Source organism: Fukomys damarensis, unplaced genomic scaffold (genome assembly GCF_012274545.1).
Source record: "Fukomys damarensis isolate Sample0158 unplaced genomic scaffold, DMR_v1.0_HiC HiC_scaffold_36, whole genome shotgun sequence".
Taxonomy (NCBI): domain Eukaryota; kingdom Metazoa; phylum Chordata; class Mammalia; order Rodentia; family Bathyergidae; genus Fukomys; species Fukomys damarensis.
The window spans coordinates 43,907,799-43,921,988 of record NW_022900948.1 but is presented as its reverse complement, the minus strand read 5'-3'; the positions used below and the strand labels follow the sequence as shown (position 1 = coordinate 43,921,988).

The 14,190-nt window shown below is 56.5% G+C and overlaps 1 protein-coding gene across 1 annotated transcript in view; it reads left to right on the top strand.

Annotated features, from left to right (window-relative positions):
- Positions 1-9,752: 9,752 nt before the first annotated feature.
- The window catches only part of Zer1 (zyg-11 related cell cycle regulator), a 12,221-nt gene continuing 7,783 nt past the window's right edge, over positions 9,753-14,190 (top strand). Inside the window, 8 exon segments of the mRNA XM_033759137.1 lie at positions 9,753-9,792; positions 9,997-10,252; positions 11,852-12,002; positions 12,088-12,503; positions 12,505-12,687; positions 13,541-13,655; positions 13,749-13,895; positions 13,991-14,164. Coding sequence (XP_033615028.1) covers positions 10,095-10,252; positions 11,852-12,002; positions 12,088-12,503; positions 12,505-12,687; positions 13,541-13,655; positions 13,749-13,895; positions 13,991-14,164 — 1,344 coding nt within the window. The 5' untranslated portion in view covers positions 9,753-9,792; positions 9,997-10,094.

Here is a 14,190-nt window from a genome sequence, read left to right as displayed (position 1 = left end):
TCCTGCCCGCTCCCCAGCGCGGAGGGCGGCCGCATCCCAGGGTAGGTCCCGGACAACGGGCCCCGGGTGTACCTGCGTCCCCCGCTTCCCCCCTGCCTCCCGGGGCCTAGGCATTGCAGCTGCAGCCCCTTGCAGACCCGGCTGGACCTCGGCCGCGGCTCGGAGGGCCCCTTTCTCCACCTCTGCCGCCGGGTCTGACCAGCGTGCCTTGAAAACTGAGCTCCCTTCCTGCAGAAAGAAAATGACGCTCTGCCGGGCGCCCCTACAAGATGGGGGATCGATACAGGGCTGGGAAGGCCAGGCTCTGCCCCTCCTACCTGTTGGATGAGCTGAAGTTCTCCCAGAGCTCTGCAGCTCGGAGACACCTTGGGAGCTGGGTGGCTCCCAAAAGGATGTCAAGGTGTAGGGGAAGCCACCCGGGTGTGAAGGGGGAAGGGTGGGGTTGCCACCTGAAGGCGGGGAAGCCTATAGGTGAGTTGAAAGTGAAGCTGTAACTCTTAGGGGTGGAACTTGATTTGGCTGCCCTTTGACCCGAGCAGTCCAGGATTGCCCATCTTTACCTGTGCCTCCCATTGAATTGGGTTTTAAGGGGAGAGGGGTTACCTGCAGCTGAGGAAAAGCCTCCTAACACGATGGTCCAGCGCAGTGTTTCTCTTCAGGGTGCAAACTGGTTAGAGGAAGCATTAGGAGACAGCTTTGAAAGAGCAGACGGGAGGTCATGCTCAGAGCAGTAGGTGGCTGTCGTGGGAGAGGGCCCCTCCATTTTGGTTCATTTGTCAAATAATAAACGTGCAGTGTGTAGGATGGTAATAAGTGTCATGAAGAAAAATAAACCAAGGTCTGTGGGGGAGGGCCAGAGACTGAGGTCACCTTTTTATAGAAGGTGGCTGGAGAAGGCGATGTTTGACAGATGAGTAAGGGAGCCAGCTGTGCAACACACCAATGACAGAGCATGCAACAGCAGGTGCAAAGGTCCTGAGTTGTGTGCTTCGTGATTTTTGAAATCAGCAAGAGAGGGCTGGGGATTTAGCTCATTGGTTCCGCTGCCTGCTTCTTCGCAAGTGCAAGGTCCTGAATTCAATCCCTGGTACCAAAAAAAAAAAAAAAAACAAATCAAGAGAACAGAGGGCTGGAGCATGGTGAAGGAGTCAATGGCACAGTATTCAATGGCAGGTACAAAGGTCCTGAGGTTGTATGCTTAGTGGGTTTTTTAATCAGCAAGAGAACAGAGGGCTGGAACATGGTGAAGGATGCGAGGAATGGTTGACAAGGACGTCAGAACAGTTGGAAGCAGATAAAGGAGGGGAGTGTGTCAGGGGCAGGAACATGGTCATGGGGTGGCTAAAGGCCACCCTTTCAGAACTTGCTTGTCAAAGTGTCTGGTGGTTGGAGAAAATACAGATTTGTTTTAGAAGACAAATGACCATTGTACTCTGGCATTGTGTGTGTCCTAAGTGCCCTTTTCCCATCTTTGTAACGACCATTGATGAACCAAATACAAAGAGAGAGAGAGAGAGAGAGAGAGAGAGAGAGAGAGAGAGAGAGACAGAGAGATCAAATACAAAGAGAGAGAGAGAGAGAGAGAGAGAGAGAGAGAGAGAGAGAGAGCCATAGAGCACTGTGGTTACATCAAGTCAGAGCTGCTGTGGGTGTGACGAAGTGGCCAGAAGCCTTTGTTCCTGCCCCGCAGAAGGGCTCACACCGCACTCGGCCGGTAGAACGTCCTCAGGTGTAGTGGCACAGTGGTGATGCCGGTGTGACCATGAGAAGCCTCTGCGTGTGTGTTCCACAGAGCTTCTGCTTAGCACCAGCTCCTGGTGTGTCACCAGCTCTGGCTGCCTCTGAGCTTAGGGTGGGGGAGCATGGGGGAGGGAGGACAGAAGCTTCCTGACACCTCTCAGATGCATCTCTGACGGGGTGGATGGGAGCTGCCCCTGGGTGTTTTCCTAGCCCTAGAAAACAATGGGGAAACAATTTTGAAAAAGATCCAGCACAGCCCCGCTTCTGTCATCTAAAATAGGCAAAATGAGGGTGTTTCAAAGAGTGCAGCCCGGAGACAGGTTGGAACGGGCGCGGGTGTAGGCCCCAGATGTGAGAGTGGGTGTCGGGGTGCAGGTGACCACCCTCGGGTGGAGGCTGCTCACTCCGAAAGTGCCTGCTGGATCCCCCAGCTTGTCACCTGCTCATCTCCTGCTGCGGCCAGAGGGCTTGAAAATGGGAGACCAAGGGCTGAGGGTGTCTCCCGCTGGAGCGCTTACTTACCCAGCGCGCTTGAGGCTCTGGGTTGGGCACTGTGAAAGAGAAAAAGAGTGAAAATGAAAAGGCCAAGCGCTGTTCCCGATGGCCTGGAATCCACCGTGCAGCCCCTGCTAGCCTCAAACTCGTGGTGATCCTCCTGCCTCATGCTCTGCCTCAGCCTCCTGCATCAAAGGAGCCCATAGGGAGGGGGATGCTTTTAGCCTCCAGATTTTTTGCTTGGCTTCTGCACCTCAGCTGTCCTTGGTTCCTGAGTTGCAAGTTCAGAGACCCCTGTTGGGCCATCTGTTTGGGGACCAAGGTCACACCGGGTGTTCGGCTAGCAGAATGGTCCCTAGAGGTGCATGCTTAGTTCTTTACCATCTTCTGCCATTGTCACATGGCAGCCCCACCGGGTGGGGACTGTGTGCAGCACAGTGACAGGTAAGGACCAGGAGACACTAGGTTGGGGACACCCCACCCCCGCGACCTCACCCGGCCTGCTCACTGCAGCTAGCCTGTCCCTCGCACCTCAACTTCGTGGAGGTAGGTGGGTCACCTCCCTCAGGAGGCTTCCAGGCCTGTGGCAGAATTAAATGACAGCTGCCCAAGGGCTAGTCCCCAGCCATATCAGGTCCTCTGCACAGCGGCTCCCAGGACACAGAGTTGTAGAGACACTGTGGAAGCTTAGGCCCAGAAGGTGGTGCTGAGGCACTCGTGGGAGTCTGTGCACATCTTTGTCCCATCTGTGACATTTTTGTTTCCTGTAGGAAACAAAAGTAACGCGCATCCCTTAGAGGTTACCTGCAGCGTCCCTGGGGACCGAATGCTGAGTCTTAAACTTGGAATGCAGACAGCCGGCAAATCTGCACTCCCTCATACCTGGTCTGTGGCAGCTCAGCCCCAGCTGCTACACCTGTAAAGTAGATCAGAAGTACTTCTGGGCCAGCGTGGTGGTGCACTCTTGTAATCCCAGTACTTAGGAAGAAGGATCCGTGAGTTCAAGGCCAGTCTGGACTATGTAGTTTGAGGAGCCTATCTCTAAGTAAGTAAGTAAATAAATAAATAAATAAATAAAAAGCTGGGGATTTAGCTCAGTGGTTCTGCCGCCTGCCTCACAAGCGCAAGGACCACAGTTTGATCCCTGGTACCAAAAAAAAAAAGGTATTTACATACTGCTGGGTGTGGTGGCGCAAGCCCATAATCCCAGCACTTGGGAAGCTGAGGCAGGAGGATCGCTGTGAGTTCGAGATCAGCCTGGGCTACACAGTGAGTTCCAGGTCAGTCTCAACTACATAGTGAGACCCTGTCTCAAAAAAAAACAGAAAAAAGAACTGCCTTTCACAGGCCTGAGAGAAATAAGTCAAGGACCATCAAGTCCCTGAATAGAGCTCTTAGCATCTCTGTGGCACTCAGCATGATATGATCATTATTCAGTTTGACTGCAAAATTGGAACTCAAGCTGATTCTTAGGTTCCCCTGGCACCCCAAACCACCTCCCTCGTTCCATCTCCACGTCTGCCTCCCTTACACCCCCTGCCCACTGCTGTCTCGAGACACCGTGGGGCAGGCACTCTCCGTGCCCACCCAGTGCAGCCTGTGACCTGCTCCACCCTGGAAAGACTCCGGCCTCTGTGACCAGGGCATCTGTTGGGTCCCTCACCTCGAGGATGAATATTTCACAGGGTGGGCACTGCTCCAAGGCCCAGGGCTGGCTCCCCCAGCCTGCTGTCCCCCGGGTGTCAGGGTGCTAGAGGGGGCTCCCTGCTCCTCCTCCGGCCTGCAGCTGTCTTTCCCCTCCCTTGCTTGGCGGGATGGATGGATGGACCGGAAGCACATGGCCGGTGAGAAGCTAGGCCTGGCCTGAGGTTTGGACCCCTCTCCTTCACTCTGGAGGTTGAAAGCAAGCTTCCGGGCTGCCGTGTGCGCCTCAGCATCCCTGACGGCAAATGGGCCAGGAGTCTTGACCTCTGGCTGCTGCTGGAAGTCATTCCCACAGCGGCAAACCTGTGTTCTGCTAAATGCCACAGGCCAGCGCACGCCGGGACCATGGGACAAGGCCACAGGCATGGGGCAGCCAGACAGTCCTGGCTCCCAGCTCGGGCTGTTGGGGGGGGGCAAATTGATATGCAAACGAGGAATTCACTACAAGTGCAGGGTGCTGGCGCTGGTTGTTTCCTTGCTTCAGCAAGAGACTGTACCGAGGAAAGCGTAGCACCCTCCAGCCATGCCGGCGTGATGGTGGCTTCTCTCTCCCCAGGATGCCTCGGAGGAGCCTGCAGCAAATCCCTGAGGCAGCCTGTGAAAGTCAGGGTCCCCTCCGTCCCCAGTGCACAGATGGCCGGCGCGAGGCCCGCAGGGTGTTCCATCCCCGGGCTTCTCAGCCGCGGTGCCAAGTGCAGGTGGCTCCTTCCTCCCCCAGCTCGCCCCAGCCGTTGGCACCGCCAAAGGGAGGTCAGCAGATGGGACCCTTTGCCTGGCTTATCTCTGGGGGCCTTGGCAACTGACATGCTGGTATCTCCTCAGCCTGGGAACCGGAGCAGGGCACAGCGGCCCTGTGGGTACCTGGCTCAGACCGGCAGCTCTCACCATGCGGTCACGAGGCTCAGCTGTGGGCACAGTGGCCCGTTCCCAGCTGGTTCGCGCCCCCGCAGGTCCTTTGTTGCCCCAGCCATGGGCATTTGCTGGAGTGTGTCCACTGGCTTCCCTGCTCTTAGCCAGCATTCCTGGACCTGGGCCCATGGCCCCACTGCCCCCCAGGCCCTTCTTTCCAGTCTGCACATCCCCTTCCCTCTCCTGCCACCAGGTAACCAGGACTCGCCTTTGGAGTCTCCCAAATGTACCTTCTTTTTTTTTTTTTAGACAGGATCTCACAATGTAATTCAAGCTGATCTTGAACTCTCAGCAATCTTCCTGCCTCAGCCTCCTTGCTATAGTTGAGTGGGCCAAAACTAGTCTATGTTCTTGTGTACGACAAGGACAGAATTGCTGAGCATACCCCTTACAGTATGTAGTAAGTAGCTACATTTGCCGAGGCTCACGGGACAGTAGCAGGAACAGAGAGAAGGGTAAAGGGAAAAGGGATTTGAGGGCAAAGGGAAAGAAGAGACTTGATCACGCAGGCTCCTGGTATTTATAGGGGCAGACACCGTGGCCCCCCAGGCACCTCCCACTGTCTCTCCCGCTGCTGTCAGCAATCTGCAGACCTGCTGAGTTTAAACCTGGATAATCCATCGTTAGGGTGGTGTTTGGGTTACGGTTGAATGAAGGGAAGGGAGGTGGCTCCCCTGTCTTGGGGTCATGGAAGAGGGATAACCGTTAGGGAGGCCCGGCGTGTACAGGGGACGCGAAGGGGGCCACTCAGCTACTTTGCTTCTATCTGTACAGTCCTGAGTGCTGGGCTGCAGGCGTGCACCCCCTGGGAACTCCCAACGCTGGCCCCGGTTACGTCGTGCATCTGTGTGTCCTGCAGAGCCCAGATGTTGCAGGAGGCCGTGGACCTGGCTGGTCCTGCTGGTGTTCAGGGGCTGGTTGCTGAGTCCACAGGCCCAGGGAGGCCGTGCCGGGGGAGAAGCCTGGTGGTTACAGTGGCGTCGGGACAGGGCCTGTGGGGACACCAGTGGGATCATCCTGGCCGGTAAGGGGTGGCCTCCCAGAAGCTGCCTTGCCACTGCAACATAGAACCAGCTGAGCAAGAGGAGAGCACAGCAGCAGTGGGGCCGGGCAGTCAGGAGGCGCCTCCCGGAGGAAGGACCTGGGGTGTGCTGGGGCGGGGCCCGCAGTGCTTGGAGGAGAATGGGAGTAACCAGTTGGATTCAGAGGGTCCGCACTGCAGAAGACAGGCCAAGCAGAAGTCTGAAGGTGACCCAGGCCTAGGGCCTCCTGCCAGGCTGGTTGGAGCAGGGGCCCCAGGGGACTAAGGAGCTGGGCAGGCCGCTTTGCATCCGGGGCCCTGGAGCAACTGCTGGATGACACTAGAAGTTGCAGGGCCCCGTAGGGCAGGGCCTCCCCCAGGAACCACTGCTGGGTGCTTGAAGACCCGGAAGTAAATGAAGGTGGAAGGTCAGACCAGGGCGCAGGCTTCCTGCTTGCCTTACTGTCCCTTGAGGGTGTTGTGTTGACAGTGGGACAGTGGTGCAGTGGACCCTGTGCAAGCCTGGAGCTGAGCTGGGCCAGACCTGTTCGGGGTTGGGGTCACGGCAGCTAGGGGAGAAGAAGGTGGCAAGAATGCTGTTTTAGCTGGGCGTGGTGGCGCAAGCCCATAATCCCAGCACTTGGGAGGCTGAGGCAGGAGGATCGCTGTGAGTTTGAAGCCAGGCTAGGCTATAAAGAGAGTACAAGGCCAGCCTGGACTATATAGTGAGATCCTGTTTCGAAGAAACAAAAAAAAAAGAAAAGAAAAGAGAAATAATTGCTGTCTTTCACTGAGCGATTCCTGGATGCCGGGCACCATGCCAAGCCCTTTCTGTGTTGTCCGTGTGACCATCCGCAGTGCTGTGGAAAGGGGACCATGTTGCCCTCTTTTAGAGAAAATCCTGGAGAGGTGAGGACACTCACCCAAGTCCACCTGCTCTTAAATGGCCAGCTGGGACTAGAGACAGGTCCGCCTTCGGGCAGCGCTTGTGTGCCCCTTCAGTGACAGCAGGTGGCTGGGGGGCAGGAGCCCAGGGTGCTCTGAGTGCTGTGCACAGAGCTCCAGTCTCCTCACTGGCCTTGACTCCCCAGCAGCACTTTGACTCGCCCAGCCCTGGGAGCAGGGCTCCCGTGCCATTTTCCCCTGGAGAACTCAGGAAGTTAGCAGACCGCAGAGCCTGCACTTTTGTTTGTATGCCTGCCTGTTTGTGGCAGAGCCTCTCTGTATAGCTCAGGCCTCCTGCCTCAGCTTCCCCAATGCTGAAATTACAGGTGCATACAAACCTGTGCGTTTTTTTGTTCATTTATACTACGTAATGCTGTATAAGGGGCTATCCCCGGCTGGATAGGGATGGTGACGTATAAGCCTGTCCCTGTGTTCAGTACAGGTGCATTATTTTTCCACATATTTCTTTTGTTTTTTAAGGTTTTTGGTTTTTTTGAATACAGGGGAAGGAACTTGGGACATGGCGCTTGCCAGACAGGCACAGTGTCACATACTTCTTTTTTTCTTTCTTTCTTTTTTTTTTTTGTCTTTTTTGGTACTGAGGATAGAACTCGGACTCTTGCGCTTGCGGGGCAGCGCTGGAACCACTGAGCTAAATCCCCAGTCCAGCATCACATATTTCTGACCTATGGCTGGTTGCTTCCACAGATGCAGAACCTGTGGAACATAATGCAGAGTGCACAGGACTGGGCCACAGTCTGGTGGCTTTCCTCAAGGGCACACTGTGCCTGCGCTCAGAAGCCCCTCTGCCCAGCTGCTCCTTCCTGCCTGCCCACAGAGAAGGGCACCACCCTGACTCTAGCACAGTAGTTTGGCTCCCCCATTCCACACACTGATACAGATCCTGGTAGGAAAACATTGTGTTCAGGAATTGATTGTTGGCTGACCTAAGTTCTAGAAATTATTTCTTATGTTGTTTGATTGGTTGGTTTTTGAGACAGGGTCTTGCTCTGTTGCCCACACTGGCCTCGAGCTCCTGGGCTCTCTGATCCTCCTGCCTCAGCCTCCTGAGGAACTGGAGCTGTGGGCAAAACTGCCAGGCCTGGCTGGATTGTTTCTGGTTCGTCCATGTGAATATAAAGTTTCAGTTTTCAATCTTTGAGGGTAACGGTGTATGCACTGTTAGCTGGATGATTACTAGGTTGGACTCTGAACCCTTTTTCAGTGTGAACCCCTTTGGTGTCTGTGCTATTTTCTTACCTTTTCGTGGGGGAGGCAGGAGAGGTGTGTTACAGGGATTTGAACCCAGGCCCTTTACACTGAGCTATATCCCAGTCCCCCCGCTTTTTAAATTTTGAGACAAGGTCTTCCTATATCACTACGTTGCCTAGGCTGGACTCAAATTTTCAACCTTCCCGCCTCATCCTCCCAAGTGCTGGGATTTCCCCCGCATCCAGTTTTTCTTGCCAACTTTAGTTTTGGTGTTTTTGTTTTGTTTTGGTTTGGGTTTTTTTGAGACAGGGTCTCACTATGTAGTTGAGAATGACCTGGAACTCATTATGTAACCCAGGCTGGTCTCGAACTCACTCACATCGATCCTCCTGCCTCAGCCTTCCAAGTGCTGAGATTACAGGTGTGTGCCACCATGCCCAGCTTTTTCTTGCCAATTTTAAAATTGAACACTATGTCTTTTTCTTTTAAGACTGATTTGTAGAAGTTGCTTATCCTGTATATCTAAACATACATCCTCTGAGCTGGGCATGGTGGCGCATACCTATAATCCCAGCACCGGGGAAGCTGAGGCAGGAGGATTACTGCAAGTTTGAGGCCAGCCTGGGTGGGCTACATAGTGAGTTGAAGGCGAACCTGAACTACATAGCAAGACCTTGTCTCAAAAGACCAAAAAACCACAAATCCCATATTGTGTATATTATTGGAAATGCCCACCCCTTTCCTTAACAGAGGTCTTACTAAATTTCATGACCCTCCTAACTCAGCCTCCCAAGTAGCTGGGATTATAGGTGTGCACCAATGCATAGGCTTCTTCTTCTTCTTTTTTTTTTTTTTACCAGGAATTGAACTCAGGACCTTGCACTTTAGGCAGGTGACACCACTGAGCTAAATCCCGGCCTGTAGGCTTCTTTTCCCCATACCGGGGATTATAGGTGTGTGTCACTGTGCCCTATTCTTCCTGGTATCATTTTGTTTTTGCTTTGTGGCACTGGGGAATGAACCCAGGACCTTTACACAGAGCCACATCCCTGGCCCCCTTTTTAGCAATTTTAAATTTCTTATTTTGAGACTGTATCTTGATAAGTTGCCCAGGCTGGACTCGAACTTTCACTCCTCCAGCCTTCAAATGCTGGGGTTACAGCCATGTGACACCACGCCCACCTATACTCAGCTTGCTGTGACTCAGTGATCTGCGGCCTTGTGTAGATGAAGCAGGTTTTGAGGGTCCATTCCTCTGCTGACAAGCAGATGGACTGTTCCCCTTTCTCACTGCGAGGGACGGTGCCGTGCTGAACGTTCGTGCACGGGTCTCTGCAGGGACAGATGTTCATCCTCTGGGGAGAGGCTCTCATGTTCACATGCCATGAGCCCCAGTACTGTGTGTGCGGCGTGGCCCAGCTAAGTGCTCGTTAGCAGTAAGTATGTGCGGGTTAGAAAGTTCTGCTCCACACGGGACTCCGCCCTGTAGCTCCTCTGATGCCAGAAGCATTTGATAAAGTTCCTGTTGCCCTCAAGCAGTGAGGCCTCAGCACACCCTGCCACCCGGAGACATTGTGAAGGCAAAAGAATGCTTGGACAAGGCCCCCTTGTTCTTTGCAGGTCTGGTCACGCATACATGGTGGCGCAGCAGAAAGGGACAAGAGAAGGAGCCAAGCTGGGCGTGGTGGAGCAGGCCTGCAATTCCAGTGCTCAAGAGGCTGAGGCAGGAGGCTCTCCACAAATTCAAGGCCAGCCTGGGCTACATAGTGAGTTCAAAGCCAGCCTAAAGTGCATAGCAAGACCCTGTCTCATAAAGAAATAAAAAGATGAGTCAGGAGTCCTGGGCCTGGCCCGGCTAAGTGGCTAATTTGCATGTGGTATCCAGGGGCCTCCGTTTCCTGCTCAAGGACTGGACATAGGGCAGCTGATGGTGTCGGCCCTTGTCCACAGCTCACCTGGCTTCTCTTCAGTTCCCCAGGCGTGCGCGGCTCCTCCGATGACCCTGTGAGAGCCGAGGTGTCACCGCTGCCGGGGTCCTGTCCTGGAGCGGCTGCCTGCCACCCCCAGCATGGCATCTGACACCCCTGAGTCCCTGATGGCCCTCTGCACTGATTTCTGCCTGCGCAACCTGGACGGCACCCTGGGCTACCTGCTGGACAGGGAGACGCTGCGGTTGCACCCCGACATCTTCCTGCCCAGCGAGATCTGCGACCGGCTGGTCAATGAGTGAGCGGCCAGCCGGGCGGGGTGGGGTGGCCCGAGCGTGTGGCCCACAGAGGTGGAGAGAGAGCCCCCGGATGCCGTGGGTGCAAAGTAGCCATGTATCCATGCTGTAAATGCATGTGTCAGGGTGCGTGTGCCCGGGTGTGCACACTAGTGTACACTAGCCTTTAGCAGCACGGAGGATGTGCATGTATTGGGGTGAGAGAGCGTAAAAATCTGCATGTTCACATACATAATCCCAGCACTCGGGCCTGGGATGGCGCTCAGTGGCACCATGCCTGCCTGGCAAGCACAAGGCCCTGAGTTCGATTCGTGGTACCAGGAAACAAAAATCCCAGCATTCAGCAGGCTGAGGCAGGAGAATCGCCTAGAGTTCAAGGCCAGCCTGGAATATATAGCGAGTCCCTGTCTCAGAAAATAAACAAGTGCGTGGAAAGGAGGAATAATGCTGTCCCACAATGCTGTATGCATGCTCAGCCCTGGGCCCGTGCCTGTGGAATAAGGGCAGATATGAGTTCATCTCTGCTAGGGGCCCCAGGAATCCCGAGACCTATTCCCTGAGTGTTGGGGCTCAGTCCAGATGCCCGGGAAGGAAGTCGTTAGACCAGGGGAACCGCGTGGGAACCGAGTTCAGAGCTGCACGCCTAGCAATGTCCTGAGCGTGTGCAGAGTGGGTCAGGCACACGGTTGGACACTTTGCTGGCCACAGTTACAGCCATTTTCCAGATAGAGACTGAGGTCCCGGGGAGTTCAGATCCTGGGTCGAGCTGCCTGGTAGGGAGCAGCCAGGCCAGGATGTAGGGTCCAGAGTGTTGGCCTCCAGAGCCTCCTGCTCGTCCAGGGATCCTGCGTGAGCTGGAATCTTCCAGGTTTACTGAGCAGATGCAGACATGGCGGTGGGTGCTGCTGCTGTAGCGTGGGTGAAGGGTGTACGAGAGGTGGGTGTCTGTTTGGTGTGGGGGTGTCCAGGCTTCTGGGGGGAAGAGATGGGTATTAGCTTTTTTCTAAGATGGGGTCTTGTTGTGTAGCCCAGGCTGGCCTTGAACTCTGGGAATCCTTCTGTCTCAGCCTCCCAAGTGCTGGGATTACAGGCACGTGACACCATATCCAGCTGGTCCTTGGCTCTTGATAAGAGGCCCCAGCAGCTAGATTATAGCCCACGCCTATAATCCCAGTACTCAAGAGGCTGAGGCAGGAGGATTGCTGTGAGTCCAAGTCCACTCTGGTGAGTTCAAGGCCAGCCTGAACTACCTTGTACACCCTGTTTTAAAAAACCGACAACAGCAGGGCCGGGGATTTAGCTCAGTGGTTCTGCTGCCTGCCTTGCAAGCGCAAGGACCTGAGTTCAATCCCCAGTAGCAAAAACAACAATAAGAACAACAAAATAAAGAAAAACGGCAAATGAGTCCCCTGCACTACCAGGTTCCTCCAAGAGCTACCTTTCCATCCCTGGTTCCTTGGGCACCTTTCATTTCGCCTGGTCCATAGTCAGGTCCCAGCCAAGTGCTGGTGGGGGAGGGAGAGGAGGAGGCCACGCGGCTTCAGAAGGGGCGGCCTCGTGTTCTGAGGAAGCCCCAGGCAGGTGTCTGTTGTCTCTCCCAGGTACGTGGAGCTGGTCAATGCCGCCTGCACCTTCGAGCCTCACGAGAGCTTCTTCAGCCTCTTCTCGGACCCCCGCAGCACGCGCCTCACCCGGATCCACCTGCGCGAGGACCTGGTGCAGGACCAGGACCTGGAGGCCATCCGCAAGCAGGTGAGGCTGCCCGGGGGAGCCAGGCACGGCCGGTAGAGCAGGGCCGCGGGCAGCCTGTGGCGGTCGCTGACCTCGGTGCCCGCAGGACCTGGTGGAGCTGTACCTGACCAACTGCGAGAAGCTGTCCGCCAAGAGCCTGCAGACGCTGCGCAGCTTCAGCCACACCCTGGTGTCCCTGAGCCTCTTTGGCTGCGCCAACATCTTCTACGAGGAGGAGAACCCAGGGGGCTGCGAGGACGAGTGCCTGGTGAACCCCACCTGCCAGGTGCTGGTGAAAGACTTCACCTTCGAGGGCTTCAGCCGCCTGCGCTTCCTCAACCTGGGCCGCATGATCGATGGCGTCCCCGTGGAGTCGCTGCTGCGGCCGCTCAGCTCGCTGGCCGCCCTGGACCTCTCGGGCATCTGAGTCCATCGCTGGGGCCCGGGTGCTGGAGGGGAGCAGCTGTGGCGGTCCAGGCCCCCCGCTCTGCATGGCAGGAGCGAGGTCCTGACCTGGGGCCCCCGCCAGGCACCTGGATATCTCCCGAGACCGCCTCTCCAGCTACTATAAGTTCAAGCTCACGCGGAAGGTGCTGAGCCTGTTTGTGCAGAAGCTGGGGAACCTCATGTCCCTGGACATCTCCGGCCACATGATCCTGGAGAACTGCAGCATCTCCAAGATGGACGAGGAGGCTGGCCAGACCAGGTGGGCACTGGCGCCAGGGCTGCTGCTGCGGCCCCCGGGGACACACGTGCCAACCCCGCCAAGGCCCCGCTGCCACCGCTGGGGAAGCGAGTTGGGCCCTGCCCTCCAGGGTCTGAGAGCCCTGGGGGCCACAGGTTGCTCCTGGGTCAGAGGAGTGCAGGCTCAGGGTGGCCTTGAGGACCAGGAAGGAGAGGAAGAAGTGGCCCCCCTTGTCCTGAAAGCTCGTTCTCCTGAGTTTGCCAAAGGGATGGGGACCGAGCAGCAGGGACAGTGTGTGCGAACGGAACTGCTCTGACTGGCAGGAGCTGTGTGACAAGAGCTGATACTGGCCAGGCGTGGCACACACCTGTGATCCGAGCACCCTGGGAGGCTGAGGCAGGAGGATGGAAAGTTTGAGCCCAGCCTGGGCAACTTAGGGATTTGGCAAGAGCCCATCTCAAAATAAAAAATAAAGAGGGGCTGGGGCTGGGGCTTAGTGAGAAGGTGAAAGCTCTGAATTCAGTCTCAAGGACAGAGAGAGAGAAACAGACAGACAGAAAGAAAGAACAGCAGCATCTGTGCAGCTCCGGGGTTGCCGCCCGCGGCAGATGGGTGGACGCCCTGGGTCAGAGCGGACTTCGTCACTGCTCCACTGCCGAGCTCGTCCCAAGGTGATGGCCTCATGCCTGTGGCCCAGTGGCAAGAGGTCCTTTCCTTCCCATCCCACGCATGCGACGTGGGACCTCCTCAGCTTCCCGTCCAGAGGCGGGCGTGTCCCCAGCCTCAGAGGAGGAGGGCGAGGCTGCGTCTGGGGACAGGGAGCATCCCTAGAGGCGCATTGCCCTGCACGCCCTGACCGGCGCCTCTTCCCCAGCATCGAGCCTGCCAAGAGCAGCATCGTGCCCTTCCGCGCTCTGAAGCGGCCCCTGCAGTTCCTCGGGCTCTTCGAGACCTCCCTGTGCCGCCTCATGCACATCCCGGCCTACAAAGTGAGCCTGGGCGGGACAAGCGGGCAGCGGCCTGTGCTCCGGGCGGGACCAGGCCGAGGCCTGAGGTTCTCACACCGCCCTCCCCGTCCCCAGGTGAGTGGTGACAAAAATGAGGAGCAGGTGCTGAACGCCATCGAGGCCTACATGGAGCACCGGCCGGAGATCACGTCGCGGGCCATCAATCTGCTCTTCGACATCGCGCGCATCGAACGCTGTAACCAGCTGCTGCGGGCCCTGAAGGTGGGCGCCCAGCCCCGTCCCCGCCCCAGGGTGCCGTCCCGCCCTGTCCCCTCCTGACCCACTCAGCCGTGGCACCTGTCGCCCACTTCCCACAGCTGGTCATTGCGGCCCTCAAGTGCCACAAGTACGATAAGAACATCCAAGTGACAGGCAGCGCCGCCCTCTTTTACCTGACCAACTCTGAGTACCGCTCCGAGCAGAACATCAGGCTGCGCCGGCAGATCATCCAGGTGGTGCTGAACGGCATGGAGTCCTACCAGGAGGTGACGGTGAGCCCCGCCCCGCGCCCGGGGTC